Below are 21685 nucleotides of genomic sequence, written 5' to 3'. Positions count from 1 at the left end.
CGAAGCATTTCTTAGCGAACCTCTGGCACTTTGAGCGTTTCTATCTACGTATCTATCTATCTATCTATCTATCTAGCCGCCTACGTCTGGGTGCTCTCAAGATCGCCTCCTTAACTTAGTGAACACCAAAATTTGCATGGGAGGGTAAGAGGATTTGACGATTATGATTGCCGGGTCATGACATGAATAACTTTAAAATCCTGTCGCGTACGTCGTCAAACCCTTTCCCCTAGACACGTGTGGCACATACCCGTTTACCACGCGCCGCGGTGTACGGGTATGCGCCACAGGTGATTGACAGTTTATATCTACCCAGGAACGGCGAGAACGGACATTGGTAACTTAAATACTAGAGCGTTAAGGAAAACCAACAATGGCAGCGTTGACTCAACGAATGAAATTAATGAAAATTAGGATCCCTGCAGGAATCGAACCCAAGCATTCTGCGTGGCAATCAGATATTCTACCACTGGGCCATGCCAGGTCTATAAGCTGGTTTGGAAAAACAGCCTACGCAGGCGTAATATCGGTGCAACGTCAATTGTGGTTGTGGTGCTTGCTATCTAATTTTACAAGAAAGCAATAAACACTACATGATACTCCTACGATGTGTACTCCTACGATACAGGCATCATATCAGATTAACATCTGTAGTTCTAGTGTTGGCTCCGCTTTTATAGCAGTCTAATAAACATTACGTTTGTATTCATATGATTCGGCAAGCTATATTGAAGCATTGCTCGACCCCGGAGGAATACATTAACGAAAGTTACATATGATATCCACATTACCGCAGCGTAAATTGCACTTAGTCCGCAAGAACGACGCAGTGTCCACTTCATTTCTTACGAGGCTGGGCGATGGCCTCATGCTGACCGAGGATGATGCCAGATTGATTGACAGCCGCTTTGTAGACAAGGATACGTAGGCCACATACGCCCAAGTAGTCTACGAATACGACAAACACCATCCTCTGATGTTGGTCCACGTAGCACTATCCAGGCCTACCAGCCTCGACGTCCTATACCCCACCAACGCGAAGGGTGGCTTTAGGTTCCTACTTGTCGCCGGCTCTGTCGACAGCCGATTTGTCGACGAAATGACCGAGGCATGAGGATGTAGATGCGGTCACTGACCAAGTCGAGGTGAAAAACACAGAGACGTTTCGGGACCCATACGGGTTCCTTGTTCACACTAAGCAGGCAAGAGCCGTGTGTCGCTATTTTATGCTAAAATGTGACGTAATGAACGGGTGTAGGTGTAGGAACCGAGGCATCCTAGAATTCCAACAGCTCTACTATACCACATACTTCACTACACATGAACCCCTCGTCACCACGATCACGACCGGATCCTGTAATAAGTCATGACCAGCTGCTGGTGCTCACTGATCACGGTGATGATGCCCTAGTTCAAGAACTGTCAAGAACTTCTTGCACACATGCACACAGGTTCGTGAAACGTGCGTGCGTTCTCAGGACACATATGCGGCTCTTCAACATATATATGTGTGCGTATAAAATTTAAACATATCTTTAGCGCCATTTTGTAACGTGTCGCTCAGTAAAAAAAGTTACGCCACAGTCACCTAACCGCCGTATGCTTCGCATAACATCGACTCCCACGGTACGTGGGATCTGCCGAATTTTTATTATGCGATTGTTATTATTGGCATGGGAGTTCTTGTACGGCACACCGCGTTTTTCAAGACTAGCATCTGATACGGCACTTTAAGGTTTTCGTCTTAGTAAGGACAATGACGGAAGAACGCATGCACGCAAACATCAGAGCAGGCGTTGTAAAACATAACAGTCGCCGCCTTAGCTCGAAAGGACCAGCATCGCGCACTTAACGTGAAGGTTGGTTACGGGTTTGGCTCTCACGCACCACAAGTAGGCTGTCCTGTCCTGCCTTCATTTCCGTCTTTCCCCTATATAACAATATAAGTTGTATTGCGAAACCACGCGTTCTTCATAATGACTTCTACGCTCCAAGATTTGAAGGAAATTTAACACTGCGCTGGGCCGTTCTTCGTTTTGTTGTCTGTTATTTCGGCACAGTACATATATCTTAGTGAATATCGAACCCTTCTGTTAATCCCGATTGCTCTTACTTTGTGCACGGCACAGTTTACTGAAAGCCTGCTGCTGTCATTGCACTTTGGAGACCCGAAAAAAAAAATCAATCTGCGCGTTTTCTTCTGAACTTGTCGGACAGGAATGTGGAAGATGGCTATTCTGTGCAGTGAAGCGTACGCTCGCTCTCTATTTACAAGGTTCGCACACACGTATATATAAGAAAGAGAGAGAGAGAGAAAGAGAGAGTGGAGGGGGGGGGGGGGGAGAACACCGCTCAGTCCCCTTCGCAACGCGACTCTGCCCGGTATACACAGCTCCGAAAATAAAATAAACAAACAACCATCGGCGTCTTAACACACACGCCCTAAAACCCATCTCAGCAACTCAGCAAGATTTCAAAAAGTTTCCGGAATACCGCTTCAGCGCGACGGGAGACCTTACAGCTAGCCCCGGCTTCTCTGCCGGAGAGCCCCTTTCGTTTGCCCCGCAATTTTCGCCGACAGCGAAGACGGCGACGCCGTTCTTTCTTCATCGACGTCCTGCATTGTCAAACAAGAACCTGTGTTTCTAGACCCGCGCCGGGAGGGAATAGCCGGAAACCTAGTGCAAGGTATACTGCGAATGGATAAACGAAAGAGTCAACTAAGCACACGAAGCAACGTGAAACAAAGGGGATAGTAACAAAGAAGGGGGGGAGGGAGCTGCGCAAGGCGAAGGTATGCGCCTGGATCGATCCCGTTTCTGCAGAGTAGTGCCGACTGAGCTGTATTACGCGTGGAGTCAGCGTTGCTTCGAAGTATAGAGTATACAGACAACCGACTCGGCTTCCTGAATCGCAAGGGGAGGACTCCGTGCGCTCAGTAGTGCGTCTGAGATTTGCAAGCATGACGATTCCCGCCGGCGCGAAAGCGAATAAGATGGCATCTACTAAAACATAACGGTCGAGGCGCACTTCTGCTTCCCGAAGTTAAATCTGGCGTTCGCGATGCTCAATAAGCACAACCTTCGAGACTGATGGCTACTGCTCAAAGGAAAAATTTTTTTTTCTTTATTCGGACAGTTACCCAGCACAAGACGCGCGTCGCGTAAACAAACGAGCTGGTTTCGTGCATAAATTTTAATCCGTGAATCAATCTTGCAACTGTTGTTTCGTCTTGATTATAGTATTATATCATATTTTACTTAATCCCCTGAAAATGCTGGTTATTTAGGTGAACCAAAATATTGCCGGAAACCCCAGTCACATCCTGCATAGAGCTATTGGCACTCATATAGCGTAAAGGCGTAGAAAAGGCAAAGAAACAAGGGGAGGCATAGAGGAATAAATAGAATGATAGGCGACGATGACGCTGTCGTTCTCGGGACATAGAAGACCATTGTTTGTCGTTGCGTTTATGTCCAGCAGCCCGAACGACCAGTACAACGGGCGCGCTTGGGCGCGCAGCGCGGTCGCATGCGCATTGTTGCGAGAGGGACGTAAGCCCTGGATGCAGTACATCCTCCACGGTAGCGGCCCGGCATATCGTGTCGGGCTGCAGCGAGCTAACGCCGCTGCAGCATCGCGGCCGACGCAACAGCAAGTCTCCCCCTAAACCCGACGCCATTCCTATAGGGCTCTTCCAACGTCATTTCCTTTCTTTCCTTCCCTTTTTGCCCTTTCTTGTTTCGCTCCATCTCGGCGGAAGGCACGCTTTCCGCGTCTCTTCTCGGTCTGCCGCAGCGACGGGTAGGGCGGTGTCGTGTTGCGTCGCGCGTGAGTAGGCACGCAAGAAGACAAGCCAAGCCGAAAAGTCCGTCCCGTCTGGCTATATACCGACTCTGATTATGTGGGCTCGTTTATCTTCGGCCATCGCACGTCTGGCCGAGTCCGGTGCGCGCGAGAGATCAGCCTTCCTCCTCTTCCTCTTAACCTCCGTGACGTCCCTCATTCCCGGCCCACCTTCCTCTCATTATTTCCCCCCTCGCCAATTCATCCTTCCTTCGCGCTCGCACGTCCTCACGCACCCTCACGTGACAGCGTTTCATTCCACAGGGATGTGCTCGGTCTACTCTTACTAAATACTAATGTAGTAAAGCGTGAGAAATCAGTAAAGGCGGCAGTGTGTTATCTGTCGTGGCACTTCACGGACTGACTAAATTAATTAATTAATTAATTAATTAATTAATATTTGGTGGATTGATTGAAACATCCCTTCAGGGAGACCCCAGCTTTCCCATTTTTTGTATGAATCAACCGATACAAAGGCTGATTGATTGATTGATTGATTGATTGATTGATTGATTGATTGATTGATTGATTGATTGATTGATTGATTGATTGATTGATTGATTGATTGATTGATTGATTGATTGATTGATTGAAGCCGCTCCTCCGGGAGTCCACTGCTTTTCCCATCTCATTTGTCTGTGCTTCTCTCTCCCACCTTGGGTTGTTAAATGTGAGCAAGAACCTCGACAAACTTAACCATTCATTCATTGAAAGCAGGTAAAACATTATGAGGACCAGCAGCGCGGTAGCTTAATTAATGGCGATGTTGTAACGCTTCCGAGTACGAGACCTCGAGTGCGACCCCGTCCCCAGCTGGCACATTTATCATGCACGTGACAGGAAAAACCATGTACTTATAAAGGCGAACGCCTCATATGTCTCATGAGTCGAATATCCGGCGCATTTGGCGTCAACACGAATGGCCTAACAAAGGGGCAAAAGGCTAGCTATAAAATTGGGACTCGAGGTGCGCACACTTCTTGGCGAAAGCTTGAAGCGACGCGATAAAGAAGAAGTTTCAGCAGGTCTTCAAGAAAAACAGTTGAAATTAAGAATACACTTATCTGTTAAACTTGCATATACGCCTCAACGTCTTCAAAAGACTTGCCACATTCGTTCTAACGTGCCATCGCAGCGTCGTAGCGGGTCGACAAAGCAGTTCGAAAACAATGCGAACAAATACTCCCGAATAGCTAGTACTAAATGTTCCTAAATGACTAGTAGTTAATACTAATAATAAAATAATAATAAATACTAGTAGCTAATGCCAAACAGCTTTCGTCTTAAGTCGTCTTAGCGCTAGTAATGGGACCGCAGAGATTTTTTTAGGCACTATGAAGAGCGTTGCGCAGTACTGGAGGGCTCCGTGTTGCATTCTACAAAAAAAAAAAATAATTTACGCGTCTGCAAATAAGTTAGATATAATACGATGTTGCTGGACAGCTTACGCAGCGGTGCAAGAAGGAAAGCACTGGCAGTGTACCATACATCTGATAAGAACGTGCTCAGCGTATCGCCTGGTCGCCCGGTGACTACAGGTCGCCGCTGAACCTCAATGGAAATGCCGATAAATATCATCATCATCATGGTGACGCATAGTGGTTATGTCTTCACATCAAAAGCGTGACCTGGAGGTCAAGCAAGCTGGCAACTAGGCACGGGTTAAACTTGAAACTACACGCTCAGACAATGAACCCCGGAGCTAAGCAAGCGAGAAATGAATATAAAAAAAATTCGGTAAATCCCACGCGTTGTGCGAATCGGCGAGTACTTCTATGCTCTATTTTATCGCTTTGAGTCAAGAGTTACGAGAGGGATCGACGTGTTTTTGTAAGTGTAGAAGCTGTGTGCACATCGTGGGCTTACCAGGCACGCCGACAAGACTGGCGTTTAAAGGGTAACCTATGGTGCGACGTAAAGTCAGCCCTCACGTTAGAGTACATGTATTATCGAAACTAAGTGCACTTTATGGCGCAGTCATGTGAATTTCATGCGTAACTTTCGTTATGCATTCCTCCAGGGTCGAGCAATGCTTCATTATATCGCTTGCTGAATCATAGGACACAAATGTAATGTTCTTAGACTGCTAGAAAAGCGAAGCCAACACTGGAACCACCGACGTTAATCTGATATGACGCCTGTATCATAGGAGTACATATGTAGTGTTTATTGCTTTCTTGTAAAATTAGATAGCCAGCACCACAAACACAATTGACGTTGCACCGCAATTACGCCTGCATAGGCTGTTTTTCCAAGCCAGTTTATAGACCTGGCATGGCTCTGTGGTACAATACCTTATTGCCACGCAGAATGCTTGGGTTCGATTCCTGCTGGAATCCTAATTTTTATTCTTTCCATTCGTCGGGTAAACGCTGCCGATGTCGGTTTTCCTTAACGCTTTCGCATTTAAATTACAAATGTCTGTTCTCGCCGTTCCTGGATAGATATAAACTGTGAATCACCTGTGGCGCATACCCGTACACCGCGGCCCGTAGTAAACGGGTATGTGCCGCACGTGTCTGGAGGAAAGGGTTTGACGACGTACGCGACAGGATTTTCACGTTATTAATGTCATGACCCGACAGTCATATTCGTCAAAGTATCTTACCCTCCCATGCCAATTTCGGTCTACACCAAGTTAAAGAGGCGATCATGAGAGCACCAAGACGTAGGCGGCTAGATAGATAGATAGATAGATAGATAGATCCAAAGTGCCAAAGGTTCGCTAAGAAATGCTTCGCCTTTAATAGCAAAAGAAGTTAAGAAAGCAAACTAGTTCAATAACTCAAAAAGCACTAGTGCTACGCCACTTGAGGCCGAGCAGGGTGGGCAACGATGACAACGTGCGGGCGCAAATGCTCGCAACGGGACACGGAATGTGCCGACTGCGGCAAAAGCTCATAAACCGACTCGGCACATCGTAAGGGAATGCCAAGATATTTGCCCGTAGGTGAATACCCTGCATTCCATAAGCTCTGGGGCTCAAAGCGGGTGCAATACATTAAATGGTCAGCAGTCGAAATAGGGAGAAGTGTTTGCACCCACTGATTGTGGAAAAAAAGCAGATACGTAAGGTGACCGGGGCCGTTAGATATAGAGGCGGGTAATATAACAATACATTTGAACCTCGTTGTAAAGAACACTGATATAGCGAAGTATCGGTTATAGCGAAATAAACACGAACTCTAGTTGGTGACGCTTCAGTGACATTTATTTTTTTTTAACAACGAAATTGAAAACGAGAGAGTTGCCGCGGTATCGGCTGTAACGAAGAAATATTTGGTTCGAGCGTTTCTCAAAACACGAAAGGTAGCGTAAAAACCAAAATAAATATTGAACGAAAATTCACAACCACGTCGTTTGTAATCGTTTGAAAAAGTTGCGGAAATTTTGGTCATCCAGAGCAAAAAAAAAAGCACACTTTATTGGTTGCGCCCCCGTATGAACTGAAGCTTGATATGCCCCAATGAGACAGGTAAGGATTGCCTCGTTATAGTGAGTTTGAAGCCCAGAATATGTTTTGTACCCAGGATTTTTCGCAAGCCAGATTGCCCATTTCTTGGAGCCGATATTTATCTCTACTGTTACAACGAATATAGGGTATAACGAAATAATTTATAGTTCCGACGCTGTATTGTTATAAGGAGGTTCAACTGTATAAGAGAGATGTAGGCAGAATGCGAAGCTGTGATCGATATAGCGTAACATGATTGCCTCACGATGGTTACGGACACTGTTTCCCGCTTCCATAACTCAAACGGCATGCGATCATCGAAACGTAGCGACGATGTAGCGACGATGTATTAGTAAATGCGAGAAATACGCTCTAGCACTATGTCCGAGCAACTCTTACGCTTGGCAAATAATCATGATGTTCTTTACAGACCTCCGTCGCGTCACTTAACACTAGCTCTTCATCTTGGCTATACGTCCCACATATGTCACGTGACTTAAATGTGATACCTAACTACCTAACACTTCCGGTCCGTCACGTGACAGCCTTTATTCGTAGACAGCCTTATTTCGTAGTTAAAGAAAAAAATTCGGGAATTCGAACGAACTCGGAAAAAATCTTGGAGGACGCTTGAGCTTCGCCTTCAAGAGTAGAAAGCGATAGCGTAATCGGGCCCCGTACGCATCGCCTTCTCAATTGCTAGCCTGGCTTCGGTTCTCGGTGCATGCCTCAACCGTGCCGCGAAGAAACTAACGTTTGTGCGCGTAACATTGGCGGTTTCAAACTATCCTAAAATACCTACTGCATGTACAGTTGCGAGGTGCCCACTACGCCATAATTCAACCTTTTGCGAATCAGCGAAGGGCCCACTACGCGTCCGTAAGGCAACAAGCGAACCTACACAGCTGCTAACTTTGTTCACGCTTTTTTCTGATGATGCAGATTAAATATGTCTGAGCGCTTTGTAATGGGTAGGCCTTTAAAACACCAGCTTGTTACGCGATTCACGTGTTTTCACGCCTGGCGCGATCCTACGCTTCTGCCACACAATATTACATGCGTTAAAAAGACGCCTCCAGCTAAATGATATTCATATAGTGATTTTTTCCAATACAGTTTCAAGCAATGGCGCGGCTCTGTGGTAGAACACCTCCTTGCCACGCAGAAGGCCTGGGTTCGATTCTCACTCAAGCCGAAGATTTTAATTATTTATTTTATTTGAATCTTTCTCCATTGTTTGCTCACAACCAACGCCGTCTGCAGCTACGCCGACGCCGACATTTCTGCAAAACGAGCTATTTAACGCTATCGCGTTAAAAATACCCTCCGTGGTGGTCGCTCTATTACCACATGGACTATAAGTCGAATGTCATCACATAGCAGAGCGAAGACGACTCAGTCGACGACTTGAGGCACATAACACTGGCTGTGGCAATGAAGTTTTGTGAAAATCGGATACGTAGAGGAACGTTAATAATGATAGGTGCAAAGCTCACCGGAAAGCAGCAGGAAGCTAACAAGCTGTAAACAGGCGCCGAAGTTGACGGATAGGCGGCATCGTTCATTTTCGTGAAACTTCCTCTTCTCTGTGGATTTCCGCAGAACTCACTTGCCACACAAGTCGCGATGGAAACAATGGTCGCGCTGACGTGTCTTTCGGCTCCTGTAATCGCTTCCGGCGGCTGCGGTACGTCAGAGCATAACCTCAGAGATGCGCAGCCGTTCCTTTTTTTAAAGGAGAAACGTGCTCGTTGCAGGGAGATGTCATTCAGACACGACCGGTTCGGCGGTTATCAAAGTGAAACAAGCTATGTGTAAGATATCCTGGCCCATTGGCGTATGCGGAGATGATCTCTGGGTGTCCTGACAACTTTCCCCCAACCCCTAATTTTTATTTTTTAATGTATACCCCCAAAATGAAGATCTGTCAGGTCCTCCAAGTAATTGACCCCCTTCAAAAACAGTGGCGTAGTCAGGAGATGGAGGGGGCTTGGGGGAGGTTCACGCCCCCTCCCCCTCACCCCCCCCTGCAAAATTTTCAAGTTTGCATGCATGTATATATACATGCACACATAAACACGTATATAAGGTTTGTTGAACATCCCCCCTCCCCCCTCTCCACGAAAGCAAAATTCTGGCAACACATCTGCTCGAAAAAATTCTGTATCCGCCCCTGTCCCGGCCCGAGTTCACGCACGACCACAAAAGTCATTTAAAAAACTGGAAATTTATAAAAACGTGGACAGTCGACAATCACTCCCGGCAGCGTATCAAGATCACAACGAATATATTTCGCCACCGGCAAAAAAAAAACAAACAAAAAAGACACTGGATCAGTGAGTCGAGATTTAATGAGGACAGTGTGGACATGCTGGCGCTTCCATGCACACGCGGAATCATCATGCTCGCGTTTTAGTCGCAGTTATAATGCTACGATTCCAAGGAACTGTTACACCATTCCGAAGCGGGGTAGACGAACATGTGAAGGGTATAGCAGGGAATTGTGGCCGGAGGCGAAAGGAAAGACAAGAGAAAAACGTTCGTTCGAACAACTAGACTCACCGACGTTCTCCATGCTTTGCGTGAGCAGCGCCTCGAACGTGTGTAGACTATAGCTCTCTGCGTCCATCCCGCGTGCCAGCGCGTTCCTGAGATGCGTCTCGTACTCCATGAGCAGCTTGCTCGTGGGCGACTCCTCGTGCGACGCCTGCCTCCGTGGGGTGGCGAGACCCGAGGCGACGGCGCCGCCGCCTCCCCCCGAGACACCGGCAGCGGCATCCCCTTCCTCCGAGCTGCTGTCGTTGCTCGAGCTGGGCGGCGTGGTGGCGTAGCACAGGTTGTCGTACAGGAAGTGGTCCGACGGCGGAGACCCGTCGGCCAGGTCCAGGCCCACGCTCCGCTCCAGGCTCCGCCTCCTTCCCGACTCGGAGCGGTGCTCGCGGTCGCGGAGTCGCGGCGTCGTCGAGCCGTGCGTCACCGAGGGAACCGACCGCCGGTGCTGCTGTTGCTGCGCCCAAGGCGAAGCCCGTGAGAAAAAAAAATGTCGGGGCATCTACGCACTAGTGGTGAGAAGAGTGGGGAGGAAGCAGAAGAGCTGGTGGCCTTTCCCTCCTCCTCACCACTTTCCTTCCCACCCCTTGCTATACTATACATGGCTATACTATGCTTTACTCTCTCCCCTCTCCTCCTCCTCTCCCTCCTTCTTTCCTTCCTCATCCTCACCTTTTCCTATACCATACTGTGCATGGCTGTGCTATGCTTTACACTCTCCCCTCCTCCTTTCCCTCCTCCTCACTTTCCTTTCCCACACCCTTGCTATACTATACTATGCATGGCTATGCTATGCAAGGAGCTGCTTGGCATTGTGCCAGGTGGTTGCTAGGCAACGCGCAGTGAGTGTTTTGTGCGCACCACCAGCGCAACCTAAAGCTTAAACAGTTCCGCTGTTAAAACTCTGGAGGATGTCGTTGTTGGGCTAGCTGGTGTTTGGTGATCGTCATGGTGCAGTGCGAAGACCGAAATACGAAGACGCGGACACTTACAACGCACGCGCCTGTGTTGTATGTCACCGTATTTGTGTCTTCGCGCAACAATATGACGACCCGTGAGAGAAAGTAGCCGGAAACATCCGTGTTGCCAAGACATATGAACTCCCTACGTTGTCAGACAGTGTCTACGCATTGTTCCTAACTGCGCTACTAAACCAGCATATGAAAACAATGGCCAACGTTAGCTCTCATTTAGCCAAGATTAGCTACCGTTACTCAACGCTAGCCGGCATCAACATTAGGCAACACTAGTGTACTATTCTGGACACTGTCAAATTCCGCCATTGCTCAACTCTGATTGACACAGAGCGCTGCTACGGCTTCTCTGATTGGCTTAAAATTTACGCCATTACGAAATTTGACAATACGGTGGAATTTGACAATGTCCAAAATAGCACCACTAGTCGACTTTGGCCATAACTAGCGACGTTACCCATTATTCTGCCAAAACTAGACAACATTTAATCTTCAATAGCTAATGTTAGCCTACATTTGCAGTTGACCGTTATCAAATCTATCTATCTATCTATCTATCTATCTATCTATCTATCTATCTATCTATCTATCTATCTATCTATCTATCTATCTATCTATCTATCTATCTATCTATCTATCTATCTATCTATCTATCTATCTATCTATCTATCTATCTATCTATCTATCTATCTATCTATCTATCTATCTATCTATCTATCTATCTATCTATCTATCTATCTATCTATCTATCTATCTATCTATCTATCTATCTATCTATCTATCTATCTATCTGTCTGTCTGTCTGTCTGTCTGTCTGTCTGTCTGTCTGTCTGTCTGTCTGTCTGTCTGTCTGTCTGTCTGTCTGTCTGTCTGTCTGTCTGTCTGATTGCTCAATCAAGCAATCAGCGGCGGAAGCGATTTTAGAAGCCCCAAAGACATCGTAGACATCGAACTTTAGACCCAATGCACGACCTCGGTAGCCATGCCCCTACAGTCTTTTGTTGTGAATCAGTGATAGATGATGTGCTCACAAGCGCAACTTGCAATATTAGAGAGTTTTAGTGTCGGGGCTCCAAAGCGGCTTGCGTGCGTAAGGCCTTGCGTTCCTCTGTATTCTCCACGGGTGCGGCTGGGAGTACAAAATAACGCAAGAGCGGACGTACGTAAGCCACTTGGGGTGCCCGGCACTTATCTCTGTTGGCTCAACAAATTTAAAGTTCCCTGCATATGGCAAGTATTTCCTGTTCCGCTTTCCTCTAAGATTACCGTCGTAGATTCCACGAAAAAGCGAGAACTCCCTGCATGGAACACCACAGTTCAATACGCCGCCTCCGAAGCACTTTGCAACGTCTAGACATTCGTTGGACATCGCACGTAATCTATCGAATCACGAGAGTACCAATGACATCTCGGGCTCGCAATTATATATTTACACTTTCATTCAGTTAAGAGGCTCGGGCTGGGTCCGATGTGTTAGGCGTTTTAACAATAAATTATTGTTACATACGACATGAAGAGACTTAAGAAGGGATGAACTGTGATTCTGGTCAGTGGCATTGTAGAGGTTGCGGTATATGCTTCGGTGCTGCGGGGTCACTTGTAGGATTGGCTCCGTTGATCAATGCCGATGTGGATATCCGTCTGACGACCCTATGGTTGAGTACAACTACCTATACTCGGGGACAACTTTCTGTGGCAGTGAAGGGAAAGCTACAGAGCCAGAATGCACGCATCCTACCGCTAATGAATGTAGTCCCACAATTGCGTTCGTATTTTTTGTCTGCGTGAGATATAGAAAAATACTCCTTCATTTTCTACATGTATTTCTTTTTGAGACGGACCGCAGCGTACACAAGCGAGATATTTGTATTTCTTTTACTTTATACGTTGTCACTTTGCATTTTTGCGTGCTTCAAAAAGTTGTGCCTTTTACGCGTACCTAAGACGCTAAGCAGCGTTTGCGTCGAAATGCAACGCTAGCCATCACTTTCCACGGCGTTACGAGGCGCGCGCCAAACCGGACTACTTCGCGTAGCAGTACATGCGCAGACGCTCCGCCCCCGTAGCTTTCCCTTCATTGCCACAGAAAGTTGTCCCCGACTACAGAGGTTTTTTTTTTTTTTTTGTAGATACGGCATGTACAGGAACTGCTTGCCACTCTCCGATAGCACACGGCAAAGTCTAAGTAAATATTCCATTGGCTTTGCAGATCTATCTATCTATCTATCTATCTATCTATCTATCTATCTATCTATCTATCTATCTATCTATCTATCTATCTATCTATCTATCTATCTATCTATCTATCTATCTATCTATCTATCTATCTATCTATTATCTATCTATCTATCTATCTATCTATCTATCTATCTATCTATCTATCTATCTATCTATCTATCTATCTATCTATCTATCTATCTATCTATCTATCTATCTATCTATCACCCTCTTTACGTTAAGATATGTCGAGCCCCTCACCTGGTGCAAGTGCTGCTGCTGTGCCGGCGGCGGCTGCTGCTGGTCGGGCGAGGAGGAAGAGGAAGGGGGCAGCGGGTCGAGCATTCGCTTGAGCGTGTTCGAGTCGAGGCTCAGCGCGGCCAGGTCTCCGCGCGCGCCGCCGCCGCCCGACGCCTCCTCGAACACGTTGTCCGAGCTCTTGGAGCGGCTGGACGCCTGCAGCTGCGGGCTGGACGGGCTGTAGTCGACGCTCTTGGCCTGCTCCTTGCGCGACGCGTACTGGTCCCGCAAGCGGTTCGACTCGCCACCGCCGCCGCTCCGAGAACCCGCTGCGAACGGGTGAAGAAGGAACGTTATTAAGGCACTCTGCCCCGGCCCTGTGCATGCGAGCAGCCTAAAGACCCACCCCCCGTCCTGCAAGTTGGCCAATGGCTCTTTCTAACTTGTCAAGGAGTTGCGTCAGTCAAGGATTCCCCGCTAAGCGAGAAAAGTGGGGCGATCCCTCCCTTTAACGACGCGCCTTCTTGCAGACGAGGTTCACAAGTGAGGCAGACGCGTTTTGAAACCGGAGGTTGAGTTACTTTTTTTTTGTTCTATCTCTCTCTTTCCTAAGGCCGAGTCTTGTCAGAGTAACGTGGAGGGCAAGAGTTGGCGTTTGCTTGTAAGAGAAGCAAATTTGCAACTAAAGCGAAGAATAATCTCTTCTTCCAGGGACGAACGGGGGTGGCAAGCTGTTCGACACATTTCGCTTCGAAGGAACAAGCGCAGGCGCAAACACGAAAACAATAAAAAATAAAGATAAAGGCGCGGGAATTGGTAGAGAACGAACGCCGACAGCCGCTGTATAGGATAACGATCGAGGCGTAAACGTCCAAATCCCGCTGAGTTCAGAAAGATAAGATGCATAGCTGGAGGCGGCTGTCGCGTAGTTTTCGAGGCCATTTTCAAAGGCTTAGAGCGAATTGTGGCATGCCAGCTCTTCTGATTTTGCATGCTTTCCAGCGTGTAATGATGGGGCCTGAGAAGAAAAGGGCGTCAGCCATAGTCAACGTAGGTTGCGTCTATATATGTGTATTCGAGAACATCGTATGATTCAGGTTGAGTGAAGGCAATGTTAATGTTTGAAGGCAAATACCCCGCAATAGTCAACATTAGCCCACCTTAACCATCACATAAGCTAACTATCCGACATCGGCCATTATTTACCCCGCAGTATAGCCAACATTACAAATGGCTAACCAGTGCTTACAGCGTGTGAGTGTAGACGGTGTGGTCAGGACAGCGGTCACTGCTCTGTCACAAATCGGGAGGAACTAGGAGGGCAGTGAGTCAAGAACGTTAAGTCTTGCCCTCACACATCAAATTCACTTTGTTCTCGTGTGCCGCGTTATCACAGCATGAATGCTTACTAGTATATGCCTATCCACATACTCCAATCTGCTCTAAATGCAAAACGGTTGTATACTGAGGCATGAGTACAAGAAGCCCCAAGTAGCGCATCCACTTCGGTACGTGTGCTTCTTTACAAATAACACGCGCTCGGGTATGTGCAATAGAAACGTGTGACACGTCGCATCGCCAAATGCGCGTCATACAGATTATTGATTTTTTTTTTTTACATTACCAAGATACCTTCACGTTCCGGCTAATTTCAGCCCTACTTTGCGCAAACAATCGCATAAACCAAAACGTCTACTTGTTTCATATGTTCCGCGACAGTTAACTTGCACTGTCACTCGACACACATCAGGGTCCCACATCAGTTCTATAGCGTAAAACTTTTCTGACAAACTACTGTTGTAGACTACTGCGATGTCACACTAGTGCAATAACTGTACCGCAAGAGGGTCAGGATGATGAAGAAGAAATTTCGGTTGGTCATTATCCAATAATGGTGTTCCACCAGAAAGAGTGAACTATCATTGAGCGAGTGAAGGAAAAATAAAGCAGTTCAGTAAGTTGCTACACTGAACAGAACAGAACAGAACAGAACGGCAATTTATTTCAAAAACGTCCGGTGAGTTATTCGGGGATTTAGGCGAACATCCCCGCCTAGGCGTCGGCCACAAGCCCTTTAGCTGTGGCGGCTTCCTCGGCCCGCTGGACAGATATTTTTTTCTTCCAACGTAAAGCTTCATTTGTCAGTCAGCTCCGGTCAGACAGGGCGGTACGTATAACCTCCCCAGGGGCACCCATTGGCGGAGAACAGTTGGAGCTGTCCATCGTGTTACTCTCTGGCATAACGATATGCATGATAATGACTGCAAGGCGTACTTTTATGCCTCAAGATAGGCCTTGAGAGTCTACGTAGGATGAGCAGGATGAGTGGTTCAGTTGAATACTATTCTCTATTTCTCACCTGGGGGGAAGGTGCTGATCCTGCGTAGATTTTCAAGGCCTGTCTTGACGCCTCCGGTAGTAGGCCTTGAAAATCTACGCAGGATGAGCACGCCCCCCCCCCCCCCTCCGCTCCCCTGAAGGAAAAGATAATGGTATCCAACTAAACCACTCACAAACTGTAGTTTGCAACCCAGTATGAACACAATAGCGTGCTTAATAAATTGTATGCACCACTACTAACTGTCGCCATGATCTCCAACTATACCTTAAAGACCGGTAAAAAAAAACAAAAAAACTGTGATTTTAGTTATAACGAAAACATAGCGGCGGCTTCGCCTATGAGGAACCGTGTCATGGTGTGCAAAATAATTAATGGAATGAGGCGGAGGTACAGTAGTACACACATATATTATTTTGTGAGATTGTTATACTAGCGGATAGCCAACGTGAGCCAACACTTAGTCAATAGTAAGCCAACACGAACCAGAATTAGCTATCAGTAAACTATCATTACCCAGTAGTTAACCAACATTGGCCAGTGCTGCTTTTCGTTCACAGGCCTTTCACTCCTCACTTACAAGTCAGTAACGGCTTCCAAAATGGACTTCTCCATCGAAGTTGGCTAATCATATAGTTTGTATTTAGCCTTCTTTAGAGCTTTCTTTGGCAGTTTTTACGTCCGGCCATACTTTACTAGAAGCTCCTTCCTAGTTATAGCTGTGCAAACGCTGTCTTTTACAGGTGAACCCATAGACTGATTCACAAAATTCAGTTTGAGGGGACCTTCGCATTAATATTAGAACGATTAAGGCGTCCGCGTGCAGGCACATATCGGCCAGTAACGTCGCCAAAACACTCAGCGAAAAAGTGCAGACTTGTCTAAATACGCACACACGTGTAATTTGAGATAAAATTCAACCTTGCCTCTATACGTTACACAGACGACGTTACGAATTCAATTTTCGGTCATGCACCGAGAACTCGTTGGTGCAAAGTAGAGCCTGTAAAGCGTGCTTTACTGTAAGAATGCAGCGCCAGCGTAAGAAGCTGTCTTTACAAACTAATTTTGGTTGTGGCGGCACTGCATGTATTCACGGAAGGCAACGACTTCCTTCTAAAAAGACAGGGCGTGCAAACACGGACACAAGCACGAAGTCAGGACACCACAAACGCCGACTAACAACTGAAGAGACGCACAACGGCGGAAAAGAAAGAAAGCACGAAAAGGTTCGCCCATGCAGTAGGCGAACCTATCAATTCGGCACGCGTGGGGTCTACGTGAAAGATAACAGTTAAGCCATTTGGTTTATTCTTCATGCAAGTTAATCGACGGTTGGCTCATGCATGGTAAAATAAATTTTAAACGCATCGTAAATAATTTAATTAATAAGTAGAATAACTGGCTAATGTTACCTAACAATGGCTTTTCGCTGTTACGACAGCAACACTATATTCTGAATGAGTTAGTTATATGCCCATTTATTTATTTATTTATTTATTTATTTATTTATTTATTTATTTATTTATTTATTTATTTATTTACAAGTTAACTATATATAGACATGAACAGTAAAGCCGTCTGCAGACGTATTTGAAAGCTCCTCAGATAAGTCATATGAAACGAATAAAAAGAAATATAAATTTAACACAGAGCAACTCAATTCCTAATGGAAATATCAGCTTTCTTTGCGCTGTATGGTGCGATAGATGACTAAACGTTGACGGCGAAATTTTTGTTGGGTTATTTACTTATTTCTGTTTATTAGTCTATATTTCTTAATCCTTATGGACGGCTGAGTAAGTGTTATTACAGGATAATGTATTTGAAGCTAGCGCACGTTTCCTTTATGCTCATGTTTTACGTCTTTCTTTTGCCTAGTTATTCTTTATAAGTATTATTTCTTTGATACTACCACCTGCTGTGTGGCCTTTCCCCAAATTTGGGTTTGTGCTATAGATAAAAGATAACCATCACCATCGCCACCACGACGCGTAAAAATCAGTAATTTGCGGGAATGTAATCGTGGCGCCCTCCGTCGGTTCAAAGATCAAACAAGGCGCGCGCCGCGTTTCGCTTGACGCCTGTGGTGTCGCCCTAACTACGACAGATGGCGCCACCGATCCGTTCTTTTAAAAACCGAGCCTTTTTTGATTGGCACTGCCGTGTAAGGCAGGAGCGTTGGATAAATTTCGGCCAAAGCAGGAAAATAAGTAACGCAGCCACGAAAGGGAATTAAAATTTACCCACCACAACACGCTCTGAGCATTATTTTTTTTTTTAACGCTAGAGCATTTGCGTGCTACACCTGCCCACATTACTGAACCTGGGCTTCACGACTGCACGCCATGCTTAAGGCCCTCGTAGGTGGCGCCACAATATCTTATAATTAGAATACAGCGTCGGATAAACGACGTTGCATGGGGACGCTTATTCCCATCGTTATCTTTGTTGACGACGATAGATACAAGAATAATTATGATGCAATAATGATCGCTGCGACGCTGATCATGACGGTTATAACAGTGATGCTAGGATGTTTGTCTCGATGTTGGGGGCAAAGCTAATGATGAACTTATCTGGATAGCTTAATTTCATCTACCCCTGCAGGAAGACCAGTCTCAGTTATTGTAATGGCAGTGATGATAGCGATTATTATTATTATTATTATTATTATTATTATTATTATTATTATTATTATTATTATTATTATTATTATTATTATTATTATTATTATTATTATTATGACACAATCGATCCCCTGATGACAGTGACGAAACGTCCATAATGGTGATGAGGACGAATAGTTCCCACCACGTTAGGACTGGCCTTCATTCGAGTTTTTTTCACGTCAACAGTGGCAGTCATCGATTATATCAATTGTACACCTTTACATTCCCCGTTGCAGCGTAGGCACCCTGGTTAACCTACCTGTGTTTTCCTGTAACCTCTCTCTCTCTCTCTCTCTCTCGCTAAGAACGCACCCAAGGAAGGAGAAATAAAATGGGAGAAAGCATTGCGTCACGCAAGCAGCGTTGGCAAGCGAATTTTTCGTGGAGCCTCTTTTCCTCACACAAGCGTATGCATCGTATTGGCCGAGTACGTTCGTCGGGCTTAACTGCCGTGGGTTTGGCCTGCACTGCACGCGAGCTCTGGTGCGGTCATCTGGTGTTGGGCCGGTACTCACCTCTATTATTGCTTCAATCTAGTTGAAGCACTATGTTTTCTTCCAATTTCTTTCTTTCTTTATGATCCCACGGATTGTGACGGTGGGAACCGCAGAGTCCAAGCATTAAAGACTCTATGCTGAGTGCATACAAATGACTTTGTAAAAAAGTACGTATGAGGCTTCGAAATACTTTGCATAGATGCCACTACGCTGTAAATATCATGTACCGTAACGCTCACAATATAGCCGGGATGTTCGTGACCCTTGTGTGTGAGAACGTCGTTATACGGAGAGGTAGTCCTAGTAGCCAATCATCGAGACGACTGGCGAGAAAAATACTCCAAGGTCACACTCAGGTTTTGCTTGGCCTACGCCCGTTACTGCGTATAGTAGATGTGGGCTTACCACGTACAACGATCTAATTTTATTTAAAGGGGTACTAACACAACATTTTTCAGTTTTCTTTTTTTTGCATAAAATGAAAGGCCAAGCTCTCAAGAGCCTCGAAAATACACTTAAACGAAATTTCCTGAAACTTGGCATGTTAAGTCTCTGGTCCCCTCGGAGGACAACGTACTTCAACTTTAGCGATTAGGAATGGTGTAGGTCCCAGTAGACGCTCTCAAAATCTGTGATGTCATGGCGATTGGTGCATAAACTTCAATGTGGCACCGCCACCCGCATTTTCTTTTCGCGCGTTTTCTCGCTTTCCAAGCGGTAAGCGTGGTGATATTAGTTTTTTTAAAGAGTGATTTACTAATACGACAAAAATCTGTTTTCTCTTCAGTGTCCCTCTAAAATGAACATAGGGGTGGGCAGAGAATTTCTTTGTGGAATCATTCGTTGTACAGGCACATTCGTTGCGGAGGCTGTACTCACAGGCGGCGGCGGCGGCAGCTCTGCGGCGGTGCGAAGAGACCGACGAGCCGCTCGTGGTGGCCCTGGACGTCGTCGCTGCTCCGTGTACACTCGCGGCCGTCGTGCTGCTCGAGGCCCCGTCCTGTTGCTGCTGTTGTTGTTGCTGCTTCGAGGACGCGGTGAGGGCCGCGGCCACGGCCTGGGCCCGGGCTGTGGCCCGCGCCGAGGCCTGGCTGCTGGTCGTACCTGACCGGGTGTGCTCTAGGCCTTGCCTGCGGCGAAAACCCCGACACCCAAACGGACCAGAATCAAGACAAGAGGCTATCTGATGAGTTTTCTCGTGGAGGGGGGGGGGGGGTTCTTTCACCTGTCGCGAAGACAGAGCCGCTATCAAGAGCAGCTACAACCTTCGTACAAGCCACTGGAATAAGCGCACAGTTATAGAGACATAATGAATCATTATAACTTAACATAATGGATTAGTATAACGTAACGTAATGAGGCACTATACTATACGCTCCATATAGGAATGAAACACAGAATGGTTTGCATCTCTCGCGGTAGGGATGAGGCAACTGAACAGCTTCTGTCACCACTTCTCATCCTTAGAGGATGGGAAATGGCACCCAGAGGTCGAAATTTAGTTGCGGTGTTGCAGTTGTGCACGAGTCTTAAAGACGCAGCCGCGAGAATTTTCCGAAAAGTTGCCCTAATAGCGGAGCTACACGCGTTTCATGATCCACTAGCGGCCCTCGCTTGCTTCCCTGCTCCCTTCGCTACGCTCCGTTCATCGGCTCGTCTCTCCTCTTGGCCAAGTTCTCCTCCTAGCAATGCGAGGAGGAAGAGCGGCGAGCGCGCGTACCCGCGCGCTCTTTTTGTGGATGACATGATCAGACGCGAATGGTGACGTCACGGTCAACGCTGCGGATTACCGAAAGGCCCCGAAAGAAGAAGAGATTGTTTCTTGGAACTTGTGGCGCGCCCGCGGCTCGTAGCGCTGTCGCGTTCGGCCTTGTTGATCGTGACAGAACTCTGAACTCGATTTCGAACTCCGTTGTTAATAATTGGACAACATTCAATGTGCACAAATAAAGCCGGCAACAACCTAACCATAAATATAAGCTCCATCTACAAAATCATGGTTAGCTTGTCTGTCACCTCCGCAAGAGAGTCGTATTAGCTGGTTTTCGTTCGAAGCGCACGTGCTTTCTCTCTGCTAATATAAATACTATGCAGATCAGAAAATAAAAGGTTTTGTGTTGTTGAGAGATTACTGCATTTGCCTGAGTACTGATGTCACAACCTCTGATAAAAGTTGCCGAGGCGTTCAGGTCTTCCTATCTAAAACCAGTGACACAAACGTATATTTGTACGATAAAATTTGACCGTTTGAATATGTACGGCCGCGCTTCACGTTAGGAAAATAAACTCCCATATCGTGACGGCTTTCGAACTGTCTATCCCACTGTAGCACAGTAAATAACTTAAATAGTCACCCATTTTGACAACGGAGCTATGACGGAGCTGTCAATGGCACCCTTCCTTACTTTTGCGGCGTTTGTCGGCGGCCAAAAACCCCTGGCGCCCTCTATAAAGTGGCGGAAGAAATTTATGTATTATTGATGAAAACAAAAAACAACCCTCGGCAGGCGTTAGGTTGTTGTTTTCTGCCAGAAATAAGCTTGGTAGCCTGCGTCAGCAAGTAAATCGAGAGACCAAGACGAAAAGATGCAGCAAGAAGCATCGCCAGAGGTACGTTGAATGTTGTGATAGTGTTGTGTATAAGATACCTCTTTCTTGCGGGCGTTACTGTGTTGTTCAAACGGGGCGGTGCGCTAACGACCACATACGCGAGCATGCGAACGACGTCCGTAAACAAGCCAGAGATAGTCGACTGTCTCTTCACTGTAATGACTGTGGTTGCCAGCCATTTTTTAAAGATTCGATACTCCCGTGAAAGTACCATGATGAACGCGCGCGTGTCATTTCTGAAGCGTCTATAACGGCGGAGAGGCATGTGTCAGCCTCCCCTCGATCTC

At 46.5% G+C, this 21685-nt stretch overlaps 1 protein-coding gene across 1 annotated transcript in view; it reads right to left on the bottom strand.

The window, feature by feature from the left end:
- LOC119396301 (protein still life, isoform SIF type 1) overlaps window positions 1-21685 on the bottom strand; it is a 263129-nt gene that overhangs the window by 141644 nt on the left and 99800 nt on the right. Inside the window, exons 7-9 of the mRNA XM_049417036.1 lie at window positions 19664-19918; window positions 13303-13597; window positions 9863-10307 (exon numbers count right to left, since the gene is read on the bottom strand). Of these exons, the coding sequence (XP_049272993.1) occupies window positions 9863-10307; window positions 13303-13597; window positions 19664-19918 (995 nt within the window). The remainder of the gene's footprint in view (window positions 1-9862; window positions 10308-13302; window positions 13598-19663; window positions 19919-21685) is intronic.

Source organism: Rhipicephalus sanguineus, chromosome 6, assembly GCF_013339695.2.
Source record: "Rhipicephalus sanguineus isolate Rsan-2018 chromosome 6, BIME_Rsan_1.4, whole genome shotgun sequence".
Taxonomy (NCBI): domain Eukaryota; kingdom Metazoa; phylum Arthropoda; class Arachnida; order Ixodida; family Ixodidae; genus Rhipicephalus; species Rhipicephalus sanguineus.
The sequence above is the reverse complement of the archived record's forward strand: the minus strand, read 5'-3'. Positions and strand labels throughout refer to the sequence as shown.